Source organism: Glandiceps talaboti, chromosome 12, assembly GCF_964340395.1.
Source record: "Glandiceps talaboti chromosome 12, keGlaTala1.1, whole genome shotgun sequence".
NCBI classification, from domain to species: Eukaryota; Metazoa; Hemichordata; class Enteropneusta; family Spengelidae; genus Glandiceps; species Glandiceps talaboti.
In genome coordinates this window covers 19501149-19517939 of record NC_135560.1, presented here as the reverse complement: position 1 = coordinate 19517939, position 16791 = coordinate 19501149, and the positions used below count along the sequence as shown (strand labels likewise).

Below are 16791 nucleotides of genomic sequence, written 5' to 3'. Positions count from 1 at the left end.
TGGTGTCAGTGTAGTCTCTTATGTAGAACTATCTTCATAAATGTTAACTATGTCTGGATTTTATTATGTTATATTCTCCAGTACATGCAGCCATCATTGCCATCAATGAAGCTATAGACCATGGCGTACCATCCGATACTGTGTCAGCATTGGAAAACCCCAGTGCTCACTTACTCAATGTCAGACTCAACAATGAGTTCGGTTACCAAGACATCTTAGCCCATGCCAAGGCTAGCAAAGCTGAGGCCATCCTGAACAAGGTAAATTAGAGATCACTTGGGTATTGTATTAATCATAACCATGGAGACTGATGTGTCATTTCTTGTTGAATACAACTTTAAAAAATAGATATATGAAATGAACAACAAAGTACATTTGGTAGTTCATACACATAAATGATACCAACTTTATGTGTATTATTACAAATAAGTCACTCAGACAGTTCAGTCCATTTTATCACCTGTTGATTGCTATCAAGTCATACTATTCTATCGTTAAATGCAAATGAAATCAGTGAATAATTTCTTTAATTTTGTCCAGTCTTCGTAACTAAAAGATGTTACATAAAGTTGTGTGTTGAAATTTATAACTGAAAAGTGAGCTTTCGACTAACCTAAGATAGAAACAAACTAAAACTATTGTTGCCATATATTGATATAAGCTTTTGATTTGACGTTAGTTAAATTGTACTCACAGTAGGGTGGCATTTCTGATGACTTCCATGATTGGCCAGGTTACATCTTTTGGGACTTGTTTACCCAATGTTTACCCTAATCTTGATTACAGGTGATTATATCCACATAACAGAGGCCCCACTATCACTTACTTGTGTAATCTACCACATTGAACAACAACAGTTTTAGTTTGTGTCTATCAAAGTAAGCTGAAATCTCAGTTTCCACAGTAGTATATACTATTTGATAAAATCATGACTGCATGTTGTTCATCACTAGTTCCTACATCTTCATGGTGTCTTGTCATATCACTTTGTATCATCTTTTTCACAGTCATTACGAGAAGGTGATGCGTTTGAGGAGCGTGATGTTTATGATACTTTGTTGACACAGGCTGAAATCCAGGGCAATATAAACAGAGTGAACTGTAAGTCCTCAGTCTGTATACTATACACCAAAGTAATATTTGATTTAGCCCTTTGACTCTCACTTTGTAGTCCTACCAAAAATAAATCTTTTTCTCTATAACCATGTAACTTCAGAAATTGGTATATTTCTCTCTGTAACCATGTAACTGTTCAGACAGGAAGGTTTGCCACATGTATGACCATGTGGTATTACTTATACAGCCACACTGCTGAATATAGGATTTGGTCATTTACATCACTTCATGTTTCCTTGTTTTGTCTAGGGGGAGAGAGAGAGAGAGAGAGAGAGAGAGAGAGAGAGAGACAGACACACACACACACACACACACACACACACACACACACACACACACACATACATAGATAGACAGACAGACAGACAGACATAGTACTGTATGTAAATGATGGATCTTTGAAGTCTTTCACATTGCTTTGGCATCACACATGCTTCATTGCTATACCATACTTTATTCCATCAAGTAATTGTTCAGCTCGATATCATCAATGCTGCCATTGACAAAGGTGACGACTTGGAATTATATGAAGCACTAACTGCATCTGATGCAACCTTACGTGATCTTGTGAAAGACAATAGTGACTGGTACCTTGATGTGCTTACACAATGTAGGCAGGAAAAGTCAGAGGTAAAAACACTGTAACATGGCTTTTGGCAGGTAGAACTAGAAGTAGAAGTAGATCATCAGTGTTTTTGTTAAGGAACTCCTCAGTCAATAGTCCCCAACCTAAGTTACACTGTAACATACCAGACACCATGATGTGAATTTTACCTAGATTGATGTTTTTGTTATGAGCGGTAAGTTGGCACTTCTACTGGGGTACCTCAGGTGGTTTCCAGTGGTTCCCCACCAACATTATGGTACAATGTGTATAAAGTTATTCATGTAGCATATTTTCCCCATCTGTGACAAGATTTAACCAAACCTTAGCAAAGACACTGTTGGATTATAAACCTTTAATAGTAGAATTAGTCAACAGTACGTAGACTAGATAGATAGACTCAGTAGATATAGAGTACTAATCCAATATTAAACTATAATAATTATTTAATCTCTGATTTTTTATCCTAATATACACATATAGTTGTAGTTACTCTACTTCCTGTCTGTAAAAAAACTCTTTTTAACTAAGACATGCATGCTGTCATAATTCTAATTCAAAATTCTCTAGCCTTTTCAACCTCTTAACTTACTCAAAACTGTCTATACTTCTCTCTGCATGTCATTTAAAATTAACAAATTTAGCTACGGTAATGTACCTACAGTCTGACTGGATGCAGGCATGGACTACAGCCTCATTGTTACATTGTATGTTGCTGTAACATTGTATCCAGCATATCAATATCAATATCATTGCAATAACTTTGTATCACACCTCAGTACATGCATGGTGCAGTGTACGGTACATTGTATTTCTACACCAACATGAATAGTGTACATCGTAATACATTCTATACCTACATGCATGTTAATCATACATTAACTCATTCTATAGTATTACTAATATTTTCGTCATTACAGATCTAACAACTAATATTGCCTGAAATTTAATGTTTCTTCTAATGTAATGATTTTCATTTTGTAGCAGTCAGCAGAAGGAAAGGCCTTCCTTGACAAAGATGATATTCAGAAGGCAATCACCCAGGCCAATAGATCAGCTAAACAGTTCAACAGTTGTAAGTTGAACTTTCCATCATTTACACTCAATTATTAGAAATAAAGCTTGAGGTGATTGGATAAACAAGAATAATAACTAATATATATTTATATCGAATACAAAATTTCTATATTCAAATAAGGTAATTTCCAAGGATGTACATGAATATTTTGTGCCTGCTGTCGGGTTCATACTCTCAGTTCATACTTCTATTCTGATAAAAATATGATTTGTAAAATGAAAGTTTTCAGTATCATGTTTATAAGGGTAGACAAATTTATTTTTATGCAACTAGCCAAATATATATGAAATGTAAGCCCCAACAAATTTTAATATGACGCCCTCTATGGCGAAATCAGAGAAATTGCAAAGGTTTGATGGTGACACCACTAGTGCACATCTTGGGAAAAATAAACAGTTTCTCACTGAAATTCATGACATCAAAAGGTTCATAGTTTACTCCTGACTGTAATTGTCATTTTTAAGTCATCCAGACTGTTACATGTAAAAGTACTAGTATGGATTGAAAGCATCGCCAGTGTGTATACAGTATGTACATGCTTGATACTTTTTGGACAGTACAATTCAGTTACTTTGGAACGGTAAATTGAAAACGAATGCGACATTTCATCTGTCCGTCATCTATTGACTTTGATCACGCATTAATGTCTCTCTTTGATTCTTTAAACCATGAACAATGTATTCTCCATTGATACTTTTTCTTTGCCCCATTTTTTAAAACTGGCCAATGAACGGACACCAAAATTGTAAAAATTAAAAATGGTCGTCATTAATGATTATTTTATTGATAACTCATCGATTGATTATTTTATCACTACCCTTTTTCTTACAGTGGTGTTTGCTGTAAAGAGTATCAATGAAGCTATCGACCAAGGCTCGGCCTCAGAGACAGCAACAAGTTTGATGAAACCAGAAGCCAGACTACCAGTCGTACTACCTGAATATGCTGATCTCTATCAAACTGAGTTGGCTAATCTGAAAAATAACAAAGCAGGGGTAAGTATTTGGTTTTTGCAGTCTTTGTAAATATAGGACAGTAAAATGAAATAGAATTACTTTCGAATGGAAATTAAAATTAGAAACGAATGCAACATCACATTCATTTCTACTTTACTGTTCCAAAGTACTGATAACTTTATTTTATTGTCATGTTGATTCTTAGAACCATGAACAACATATTCTCCCTTATTTAAATATACCCTTAAAATAGTTTATTGTGTGCTGAAGGGAAGGTCAAGGGTCATAGACATATAGACATCAACAATTATTGAAATATTTTATCGGGGGGGGGGGGGGTAACGGTAGAATTTTTATGTCTTAGGCATATTTTTCCTTTAGACAAATTTGAATATACTATATGTATTTTTGTGTGAATATTTAACATAGGAAATTTAAGTCATCGTAAAAAAGAGTGGTAATATCATGTGACCAAAGGACAGACCAGACCATACTGATCTAAATCTGTAAATATCAATATTATTGCAGCACAATAATTTCAGTTTTTGAGTAAAAACTGTTGATATTAAACTGTGTACACAATTTACAAGTTGTTATTTTTATTGACTCAACAGGAGCAGCTAACCCATGAAGAACTGGTGTCAGCCGTACAATGTAAGATTGTTTTCAAATATATGTATCAAATAGTTGACAAACTTTGGGGAGAGGGTGGCAGTTTTCATGATGACACATTTAGTTAAAACCTACTGGTTGTGAATTTTTGCTTGTCTTTAAGACTTTTTTTGAAAATACACCAAACTCATATTTAAGTGACACTTTGTAAAGCGCCAGTGAACATTTTAAATGGATACCAGGCGCTATATAAATCTGTTATCATATCATATCATATCATAACTCATATAAAGTAGTTTAATGCTTTTGATCTGTGTAGTTACCTTCTCAGTTATCATTGATGTCCATATGTAAACAATCATGAATCAAATGTCATCGCTGCTTTTTTATGCTCTGGTCTATTTTGATAAATGTTCCAGTGTTTTAAGTGCTGTAGCCACTATAAACAAACTTACAGCTCAGGCAATTGTAAATGTTGTGGTCTATTTTGATAAATCCTTCAGTGTTGAGTGCCGTAGCCACCATCAACAAAACCATAGATACATATTTTTCTAAATGTTGTGGTCTATTTTGATAAATCTTTCAGTGTTGAGTGCTGTAGCCGTCATCAACAAAGCTATAGATGCAGGCAATTCTACAGAAACGATACTAGCTCTGAGTAAATCTGAAGCCAACATAAGAGCAATAGATAATGCTGCCCAGGAGAGATATCAGGAGTATTTGACTGCCAGGAAACAACAATTGGGATCTGTAAGTCCATAGATAGTTCCATTACAGTACTATGGGGACTATGTACATATTTGAACATTCACAAATTCCTGTATAATTTTGGTACATGAAACATGTTGCGGAATAGCAATTTAAGACATGTCAGGTGCATTTCGATTTAGTGGACAAGTGAAAACTGGACACTATTTGTAAATAACTCATTCAGAATTCAGTGCAAATGTTATCAACACCTTTCACAACAACTGAATATTGAAATATGCATAATGTATGTAAAATACATGACTGTATGTTAGCAGGTTTTATTTCCACAGAAAAAAACTTTTGCACGTACTAGTATTCAGCTACCATACAAGTGTTGAAATACATATATGACTAAAATATCATTTTGTGAAAGTTATGATAAGATGAAATATTAATAAAAATAATATAGTTACAATTTTATTTTATGCTTATATAATAGTCTATTTTGAATTATCAAATCTCAGATCACATAAATCGGTCTTTAATCTTGATATTTGGTTTAATTCAAGGCTGGATCCTATGTGATAGATAACTGGAATCAGGACCGTGATTATCTGACTCATGATGAAATTCAACAAGATATACACCTAGTGAATAGAGAAATACAAGAGGAACAAGATCGTAAGTATTGTCAATGTGATTATTTCACAAAAGAACGAAATCATGTATTGAGTATTGATAGATACCCTGTCTTTGTAGTCAAACATTATTAGCTGTCCAGTACACTCACATACAAGTGTACGGATATATATCTAACAGCTACAAGATTGTCTTGATAGATAGTCTAGCGATAGAATAACATATATTCAAATTGTTAGATCTTGAGGAAATCAGTTTCAAGACTTAACTAATCTTGGTTAAGAACATACAACATATATACTAACTAATGTGTAAACCATTAAAAGAAGAGAAAATGACATTCTGCTGATTCAGTCATAATCGGAAAGTGAAGCTTTCTTTCAGTACCGTTTTTTCGATTTTCATTACATGTGTTTCATTTCCAGTACTGTCATTCTGATCTTACAATGTTAATGATTCAAGGTGTCCTATACATTGATTGGAAGGGGTCCCATACTGTAAATTTCTTGACAAATGGGTCAAAAATATGTATATTCTCAAACCTAGTATTTACATAGCCAATATGAGTGTCAACCTTCTCTTTCTATGTCAACAATGTATTTGCCAAATTTATAGATTTTAGACCCCCAGAAACAGATAAGGGAAATTTTGTAGCATTATGATGAGTTGTATTGACACTGATAGGTTTCCCTTACATAGCACTTATTCCAATCATATTATAGGATTAAAGTTACAATATGCAATATTCATGGGTTTTGTTTGGGTGTACATGTAGGTATTCTTGCTATTGAAGCCATCAATGAAGCCATTGATAAAGGGAGTGCTGCAGAAACATTGGCTGGGTTGCAGTTACCAGAAGCTAAATTGAAAAATGTTGAAGAGCAACAGAAGGACTTGTATCAAGCCATATTGGCTACAGAGAAACAAGACAAGGCCTCGGTAGGTGTAAACATTTATCTAACTGTCACCCTCAGGGATATCTATGTACAATTAATGACAAGCAAACATTTCCAAGTGGAACTTGTTACAAACAGAGAAAGTAAACAACTGAATTGGATTAATAACACTTCACACAGCATGTTGGAAGTACAAAGACAGTATTACATTCTATCATTTGATAAGAACAGTTCTAATGCCTCTTTACATAATAGTTCACATTCACAGACAAATTTCAACTTCACCTGGTATTTCATGTAAATGTAAAGAAGCCATGAAACTGTTCTTATCAAACCATACATGTCTCTGTACTTCCAACATGTTGTGTCAAGTGTTATTGAATCCAAGAAAATTGTTTGCTTTCCCTGTTTGTAACAAGTTCTGCTTGTAAATGCTTGCTTGTCACTGGTTGTACAATACAGTCATGAAGTGTTGTTCTCCTGTATTTGTAAATTGCATGCATAAGAGTACCGATTGATTTGAGTAGTTTTGCCCATTGAAAATATACCCACTCTTTACTGAAAAGGGTTCTGTCCTTCTAGTTTGCCAAACTACCTGAATGTCTACTTTGGTATTACTGTGTATACTGGCTTGATGTCTGTATGTAAACAGTGTAAATAAACTGTCCATACCATGCACTTATTTGTCAACAATTTCAGTTCAGTTCCCCTCTTTGTACATTTGTGACAAAAGTGTGAATGTAATAGTACAGGACTGTACCATATGTTGTTTAAAATCTATAGAAAGCTGGTGATGAGGGCGCTGTGTTATGGCTAGAAGAAATTCAAAGCTGTATAGATGATACCAACTTACAGGCTATTGATGCCAATAAAAGTAAGTACTAACATTTCATATGAAAATGTATTTTAACACACATAGCAGTGTTTCTCTTCATGGATGTATTTCATTATCCTTCCAGATAAGCCTAAGTGTTCAAAGACACCATTAAGGGAGCTGGGTTACACAAAACACAATTTGATGCATTTGGGTAACTCTGAGGAACTCAAGTGTTCCTGTACATATACATATAGACGGATGATTTTGGGTTGGAGTCACAGAAAAAACAAAGTCTGGAGAACTTCATCAGATTTAGCTTTCAGGGGTTTGTCAAATCTCAACTACAGTGTTTTCTTAGAACACACACAAGTATTTGACTGTGTTTTGTATTTCTTAGCTGCTGTCAGTATAGCCAGTATAAATGTAATGGTGGATGACGGGAACAGTCAAGGACTTATACAGACATTGAAATCACCGGACGTCTTCCTGTCTAGTGTCACAGCTGATTGCAGTCAGACTTACCTAGAGGAGTTGAAAACATTGAAGATAGCAAAGAAAGAAGGAGATTCAAGTATGTATCACTTTTATCATCATAAGTCAGTAACCTAGCAACAAAGTAATCAAGTCAAATCTGTATCTGACTGAAAACTTTATTTTTCATTTCAGAAAATTCTTTGCATTCTTGGCCAGTTTTGATTCTTGGAATCTATTAACTTGGTGCATTATTGAGTTGCATTAATGTACAGTGTGTTTACAGAGATTTTTTAACAATTTCTTCTACAAAACCAGAAAGAATTTGTCTTAGAAGACAATATTTAGTTTTAGAGTTTGAGGCATCAATCTTTACCCTATGTCTTCAGGAATATTTTTGTGTAAAAACTTCAAAATACTATAGTTGCAGTCAGTGTGTTTGCAGGTTTGAGTAGTGTAGCCTTGTATGATTATTTATTCTGTAACTGTCTCAAGACTATTATTATGAGAGTTGGTCATAAACTAAAATCTGTGTTTTTCAATCATCAGAACTGCCAGACAATGGATGGGTTTGTCATTCAACCAGAGATGGAATACCATTCTATTTTAATAATCGTACCATGGAATATCGCTGGCTGCCTCCTGCGGAGTATACATCACAGAGTAGCTACCTAACCAGGGATGAAATACAGGTAAGTTACTTTACTTGTAGACTATGTGTATGAATCTGTGTGTGTTGGTTCAGTGGAGAAAGGCCCAGTTGGCCAGCAACCATCGTAGCATGGAATATCATTGGCTGCCTCCTGTAGAGTATACATCACAAAGTAGCTACCTTACCAGGGATGAGATACAGGTACTGGCTGTGTGTCAAAGTGTTCATGTGTCTCTCTGTCTCTTTCTCTTGTCTGGCTTAGAACCTGCATTTGTGCATACGACATATACATCTTTGTGACGTAATGCCCATTTAACCATTGGAAAAAATTACACACAAAAAATGTTTGTATAGAAGATATCAAATCAGTCATGAAACCTATTGATATACCCCACAACAAATACGATGTAAAATATTCCCAAATGTAGAAGGAAAAAAATTTATAACCATTTACATGTAATATTTGATCATTGTACATGTCAAATGTATGGATGTTTGTAATTGCATGGTTTATAGTAAGAAAACTTTTAGTTTATTTCTTTATGATTAAACTTTCAACATAGTCATGTATATTTCTGTGTCCATCTTTACTTCAGAGTGTTGTCAGCAAAGTGACTTCTGACTATGATAGACAACTACTATTTGAATCCAACGAACCACTCATAGTCAAGTTACAAGCCCATGTCAGAGGTACATTGGTCAGAAAAGATTTCAAAGAAAGGAAGAACTTCATGTTTACCCAGTTACCAGCTATCATCAAAATACAGGTAAATGAAAAAAAAAAGTACTTTCAGTGAATTTGCCAGATAATATTAGCATTTCTCTGTATTTAAACTGTATACATATTTGATATCTGATTTTCTTTTGTTTGTTTTATTTATCTTGTCTGATTTCATCAATGATATGTATTTTTAAAAAGTGTCCCATTCTATATGTGACCATAATAAACTGCCATCTACGATGGATTGACAAAGGCTGACAATTTGCATTTGATAATAAACATCACCATCTATCATACAGTGAACAAGAATGACAGCTTGCAGTTGATAATAAACAGCGCCCTCTATCATAGTGTGAACAGGCTGACAGTTTGCGGTCGAAAGCTCTCAGCTTATCAATTTATGTTATGTGTACTGGTTAACATTTTAGTACTTGTAGTCATTCTATTCTAAGTGAAATATCTGCCATTGTTGAGATTGAATAATGTTGTAACTTTGTAAATCTCATGTAATACTAATAAAGTATAATTGTTAATAAAATTTTATTTACCCCTTCTTTATTTTCAGTCTTGGTGGAGAATGATGAAACAACGCAAACAGTACAAAGACAGAGTGGAATATTTGAACACTACACAGAATGAAGTCATCAAGGTATGAGATCCAAGGTCTTGTTACAAGACTATATTGCACCATACTTATCACTTGTACTGCACTTTCACAATATATGTCACTGTTTGGAGTAGGGTAAATATGTATTCATATGAATTCGCCAAGAATTTATGATTTCATGATACAATGGTTTATTGTTCTTTCATGCTTCATGTTCACAGCTCCAGGCACTTGTAAGAATGTGGCTAGCCAGGAAGAACTTTAAAGAAAGGCAGACATTTTACAGAAGCAATGTGAGTATCTAAATGTATAGGCAGATACAGCGTGAATATTCTGACCCCTTTACTGTATATCAGTTTTACTGACTTTGTTTGACTTCTGAGATACAAGATGAACATTGGTCTGCAACTGTACATTGACAAGTTTGCAGTCACTTGGCCTGTATTTCTGAAAAACCTGTTGGATTTCCTGTATGATGTTTTAACAGTCTAACAATTTTTGGTTGTAATCATTTAAAACTTTTCTAATTATAATGTAAAACATTTTCTGTATGAATTTTACAGAATTGTCATCACATAAACATGTGAAGAACATATTGGGATGAGAGATCTGAAGGGGTAGCAAATAGACACAATGAGGGAAAGAACATAACCAGTTAGAGAGGACAAACTTGAAGTCGCCCTTTGAACTGAAAACTTAACAATTTCATTTGAAAAGTTAGAATATTCATGATTAATGACTTCTAGCTAACTTTGCTTTAAAGTATCATCTGTTAATCCTGGTTTTATAGAAAATGGCTTATGTTATAATGTCACATACTTTTTGTATTGCAGGAAGATGCCATTGTCAAGATACAGGCATTTGTACGGTCAAATATGGCAAGGCAGGACTATTTTGCACTCAGTAAGTAACCTTGGTTGAATAACATTCCATTTTGTCAATTTCACCTTTTCATTCAGTTGATTGCAACTTGTTTGAATTTCACTGTATCCATGGTGAATTCATAATAAATATTGGTAACAACTTCAAAGTTATGTGACGATTTTAGTCACTTGAACTGTACTACTTTATATACAGTGCATTTTGACATTCTTTGACATTTTATTTTGCAGTGCATTCAGAAAATCCACCACTATCTGTGGTCAGAAAGTTTATACATTTATTGGACAGTAATGATGCAGACATGCAGGAAGAGTTAGGTAAGCAGTTGTGTTCATGGTCAGGTATTTGAATCAAATAAGTCACTTCATTGCCTTCTGTGTAAATCTCATGAGTATTCATTGTTCAACCATGAATAATCATCATGTTATGTCATATTTATACATACATATATACAAGTTTTAGTTCTATTTATCATCTTTGTCTTTCAGACTTACAAAAGTTACGTGCCCAAGTTGTAACTGATATCAGAGCCAATCAGAGATTAGAAATCGATTTAAACATGATGGATATCAAAATAGGATTGCTGGTCAGAAACAGAATCACATTACAGGTGAGATCATTGTTACTTCTGTGATAGCATAGCTGCCAGATCTTCAACCGAACCTGCTTACTTTAAATGCAACCAAGGTTGCCACTGAGGGCGCTGCATCCAGACAGAGATACTCATCACCTGTCAGCTCTATTCAGCAACTCCAAAAATGCAGATCCAAGATTACAGGACTATTTTTGTGATAATAGTTTTTAGTCTGTGAGTATATGTGGTGATGTGGATAATGTTAGCATCAGTCCATCTCAGTGCTAACATTGGGCTGACACTGAACCTTCTTCATGCACATCAATAGTAATTAGGTACAGACAGGTTTAATTTTTATAAGCGTAATCTCTGTCTTTTTACAGGATGTTGTGATGCATGGAAAGAAGTTGAAGAGAGAAAAGGTTGACACAAGTCGGACATCAAGTGTGATGGGATTGAAGTCACTAAGTAAAGAGAAACGTGAGAAACTGGAAGCCTACCAACATCTTTTCTATCTTCTGCAAACACAGCCAAACTACTTAGCTAAGTTGATATTTGAAATGCCCCCTAATGCCACCAATAAATTCATGCAGTCTGTGATTCTCACACTGTATAATTATGCCTCCAATCAAAGAGAAGAATACCTACTGCTTAAACTGTATGAGACAGCTATACAGGAAGAAGTAAGGTGAGAACTTTCTTTCATTTTGTGTAGATTATAAATACTATTATTACAGAGAGGTGACTATTGATGTATTTATCAGATACTGGTTAAAGGCCATCTTTGATTAGGATTGGTGTGAAAAACAGTTTGTTACGGCTGTGAAAAAAATTAGCCATTAAAAAGAGAATTATCTCGTGTAATCGTCATGGCACCACTGATAAGATGATACAAATGACCTATGATGACCTGGGATTGAAACTAGCCCAGTAAAGTAGAATCCAAGCTATAATACTTAGGGAAGAGTTCTACACACACACACACACACACACACACACACACACACACACACACACACACACACACACAGAAAATCAAGAATATGTTACAGGATCTCAAATTATTTGCAGTATATATAACAGTATTGACAAGTTGTAGTCATCTGTAGTCTCACTAATGATATCGACAGATTCAGCTTTACTGAGTACCAACACTCATATTGTTACAAAATACAATGTATTTGCACATGGCATAGCAGAAGTATATTTCATGTAACCAGGTGTGAAATTGTTCTTAAAAATAATCACATCTAGTTATGTCTTTCCAAATATGATGAAAAGGAGACCTAAACACAAACACAGTAATTTCACCAAGTATATCACACTACTATTACTTTTTTTCTTGTTTATCCAGACTTAAAGTTGATAAACTTCAGGACATGATAACTGGTGATCCCATGGTGATACGGATGGTACTCAACTATAACAGGTCAGTCTTTAAAAATTGTCTCTAATCTTATCAAGTAAATTGGTAAGTAAATATTTAGCATTTACCACTTATGTTCATTATTTTGGAACCTAAATATATTTCCTGAAGGAAAAATCCAGACAAACTTATTGTACTCTGTACAGCATCCTTTATTGCCATGGATACACTCAGAGGTATGAAGGACTCCTTATTTGTGGTTATGGAAAGTGTTACATGTAAACTTCTCAAAATGATGTCATTGCATATTCAGTGTTAGCGTTATCTGCACACAGGCCTTAGAGAGGTACAAAGTGTTTTATGTGAGATATTAAAACCCTTGGTATTAAAGAAATTATTGATGATATATTATTGTACACACAGGGCTCAAAGAGATGCTAAAGGACAAAGTGCTTTACGAGAGATATTACAACCCTTGGTAAAAGAAATAATTGATGATAACACACTAAATATCAATACCAACCCTGTAGATATCTACAAGGCATGTGTTAACCAGATGGAATCTCAGACAGGAGAGAAAAGGTAAGGGTACAATATACATGGTTTTGATGGATTATGTTGACATTGATGATAACACACTAAAAAAAAACTACTCTGGCATGCAAAGTCTTGGTGTGCCAAGATAGACACAAACTGAAACTATTGTTACAACATGTCAATACAAGCTATTGAATGGTTGTTGGTTAGTCACTGTCACTGTGGGGTGGCATTTTTGATGACTTCCATGATCTTTCAGAGCACATTTATGGAGACTTCCCATGTTTATACTATCTTGATCACAGGGTGGTTTACACAGCAGAGGTACCATTATCACCCACTTGAATGTGTAATCTACCAATGGTTGTAGACTTCCAATGTTTACACTATCTTGACCACAGGGTGATTAGATTCACAGAACAGAGGAACCACTATAACCCACTTGTGTAATCTACCACAGCGAAGAACAATAGTTCTAGTTTGTGTCTATCTCAGTAAACCAAGACCTCGATTGCCAAAGTTTCATCAACATCAGCCCTGTAGAAATCAAGACGTTCTGACAATTTACTTTAAAGAAACAGCTAGCAACTTTAAGAATTTTACTGAATGTATTTAATTTCTTTTCAATTTCATTACAGTAAATTACCATATGATGTAACCATAGAGCAAGCGTTAAAACTGAAAGAAGTGCAGGTGAAATTGAGTCAAAGTATAGCTGTACTGCATAAACTCAGTGATAAATTCTTTCAATCTATTATCAACAGTGTGGATAAATTACCGTAAGTATACCAAGTATAGAATTTGACATTCGTTTAAAATACTTTGTTTAGTCCAGTTCAATAAGAAGATAAATATCCACAAGAACTGAAGGACTGCATGTCATTGATTGGTTGGATCATAATGATGTCAGTTCTTGATTGGTTGGATCATAATGATGTCAGTTGTTGGTTGGTTGGATGATAGTAATGTCAGTTGTTGATTGGTTGGATCATAATTATATCAGTTGTTGATTGGTTGGTTAGTTGATTGGATCGTGGCTTGTAAAAATACTTTGGTTGAGTTAAAACTTACAGTTTAACTAGTACAAATGGACACATAGTAAACTATAAGATCTAAGTATAGGGTAATTGGGATTCAATACAGGTATGATAAAAAAAAGACTTGACAGAAACTATATGATGTTATTGATTTGAAGTCTAAAGGCAAACCACATGAAAGGTTGAAACTAAATGTCTGAACTTATTTCAAATCCTGTAAACCAGTATTGCCATAACGTTTACATGTGATTGGTCAAAACAACTAACTGTACAAAGATGGTATTTTCTTACAGTATGATTGACATTGATTATATTTTTCTTTTCATCAGGTATGGTATTCGTATTGTTTGTAAAGTCTTGTGTGATTCACTAGATGAGAAGTTTCCTGATGCTTCAGATGGAGATATTCTAAAGGTAGGTTTCAATACAAATTATTATCTTTTTTCTGTCTGTATTCTTTATTTGCAAAAATAAAACTACAGAACTTTTAACCTCCAAGTAGTCAGGTTGATGGTGGAGAGGGGTGCAGTGTTTTAGATAAGGAAGGAACCTTGATGTTGTAGGAAATTTAGTAACGCTTGCATACATTTCCTTAACTTGTTATTTAATTTTGGTGGCATCCTGTAAAATACTGTTAGAGCGATACAAAACATTGTGTCCACATCCATAGCAAATTTAACTCTGTCCTCCAAGAGTTTTTTGAGGAGCACGCTGCCTCACTGTTAGTGGGGCTATCCCTTTATTTGTGGTAGTGAATGGTGCATAATTTGTATAGAGAATATATCAAAATCAATTTTGTAGTACAGAATAATTGTACAGTCATGTCAATATCATGTTACAAGTGCTAGGCTATCATATATGTCACTTTGTCACAAGTGCTGGGATATCATATATTCCACTGTTTGACACACCAGAAGGTGTGAGTTGGAGTCACTGATTTCTCTGTTCACTGTGTGAATACCTTCACACAATGAGATTTGTCATCTGCTACAACAATTTTGACAGGCCAATCCTCAGTTAGTGCCACAGCCTTTGGTCTTTCCAACGAATCCTCTTCTCTATCAATACGGCATATGAAGTTACCCTTATTGTCAAATTTCTGGACTCTGTTATTGCCCATCTCTTCTGCAACATACACAAATTCATCCTTATCTACGGCCACTGACTGTGGCCACAATAGCTTTCCATCTTCTTCCCCCTTTGAACCAAAGCTGTGTAGAAGTTTACAATCTTGGCTAAACACCTGTACACGGTTGTTGTTACGGTCAGGTATATACAGTCTTCCTTGTCTGCTAATGCAAAGACGTGTAGGTCCTCTGAATTGAGCTGGTCCACTTCCATGGCTGCCAAATGTTGTGATGTATTTACCATACTGGGTGTATTTTCTGATACAGTGTGTTGTCTTGTCAGTTCCACTTTCTCTATGGCCATCCCAATCAGTCACATAAACAGCACCATCTACAGGACTGATAGCTATACCCCATGGAGACTTCACTTCATTCTGTCCAAAACATCTGATAAATTTTCCTTCCTCATCACTTACAACTATTTGGTGGTTATCTCGGTCTGTCATGAAATAATTTCCATCATCTGACACTGCTATATCTCTTGGCCAGAAGGCATTCTTGAACTGAGTGAATGTAATAAATCTAATGTGATTTCCTTCCCTATCTATGACTTGTATTCGTTTATTGAATAGCTCAGCAACTACAAATTGTCTTCTTTTATTCAAGATGACACTGACTGGGCCATTAAAACATCCTTTCCCACTACCCTTCTTCCCCAAGGTCTTCACCACTCTTTTAGTAACAGGAATATTGAAAGGTGATCCTTGTATTGGTTGATCTCCAATTGCCATGGTAACTTGGTGTCTGCCTACCATTTCTCCTCTGACAGTGAATACTAGTGTACCATCTCTGTTGTCAGTTACTTTGACATCTTCTCTTGTACCATCTGGTTTTCTTATCTCAGCCTTCACAGCTGGTGTTGGTACTGTGACTTGTCTCCCCTGGCTGTCTTTAGTTCTAATCACTATGTTACCCTGTTCACCTTCAAACAGCTTCTTAGGTATGTTTTCAACTGTACACTGGGAGGCACATATCTCTGGCATTGCTGGTTTCAGTGCCTTGGTATTATTGTGGTCACCTGTTGATCTTTGACCCCTGATGCTTGTATCCATATTTGTGACCAGTTTTGGAAACTGCCATGTCCCATCAGCTGATTCCTGTGATCTCCACATACTAGAAGACTCTGTTGGAAGATGACCTGTTGACATGACAACATGGCTTGCCATCATTCTTTCCATGTCTGGAATAGCTGTGTGTACAACATTACTGGTATCTATTGCTACTTCAACTTTGTCAGTCTTCCTACACAGCATTCCCAACATCCCATGGAAGGGAACTTCTGCATTTGGCTTGAAGTCAATAAGTCCTGGATTTATGTTTGGTTTGGTTTCCATGGTGATAAGTCCTTCAACATGCTGTACTGTTGTCTGTTTATTAGTGATCAGTTGAGCAGCACTCCCATGATGCGT

The 16791-nt window shown here is 35.1% G+C and overlaps 1 protein-coding gene across 4 annotated transcripts in view; it reads left to right on the top strand.

The window, feature by feature from the left end:
- The window catches only part of LOC144443800 (ras GTPase-activating-like protein IQGAP1), a 158054-nt gene that overhangs the window by 126663 nt on the left and 14600 nt on the right, over positions 1-16791 (top strand). For 2 of the 4 annotated variants that reach the window (XM_078133348.1, XM_078133346.1), the window contains exons 9-31: positions 82-260; positions 1008-1101; positions 1583-1746; positions 2705-2795; positions 3630-3793; positions 4369-4408; positions 4953-5116; positions 5626-5737; positions 6471-6634; positions 7375-7465; positions 7806-7979; positions 8429-8571; positions 9128-9298; positions 9818-9901; positions 10081-10152; positions 10693-10762; positions 10972-11058; positions 11230-11351; positions 11699-12003; positions 12670-12744; positions 13105-13263; positions 13857-13997; positions 14585-14669. In XM_078133348.1, coding sequence (XP_077989474.1) covers positions 82-260; positions 1008-1101; positions 1583-1746; positions 2705-2795; positions 3630-3793; positions 4369-4408; positions 4953-5116; positions 5626-5737; positions 6471-6634; positions 7375-7465; positions 7806-7979; positions 8429-8571; positions 9128-9298; positions 9818-9901; positions 10081-10152; positions 10693-10762; positions 10972-11058; positions 11230-11351; positions 11699-12003; positions 12670-12744; positions 13105-13263; positions 13857-13997; positions 14585-14669 — 2951 coding nt within the window. The remainder of the gene's footprint in view (positions 1-81; positions 261-1007; positions 1102-1582; positions 1747-2704; positions 2796-3629; positions 3794-4368; positions 4409-4952; positions 5117-5625; positions 5738-6470; positions 6635-7374; positions 7466-7805; positions 7980-8428; positions 8572-9127; positions 9299-9817; positions 9902-10080; positions 10153-10692; positions 10763-10971; positions 11059-11229; positions 11352-11698; positions 12004-12669; positions 12745-13104; positions 13264-13856; positions 13998-14584; positions 14670-16791) is intronic. The other 2 variants (XM_078133347.1, XM_078133349.1) reach the window with 2 other exon arrangements.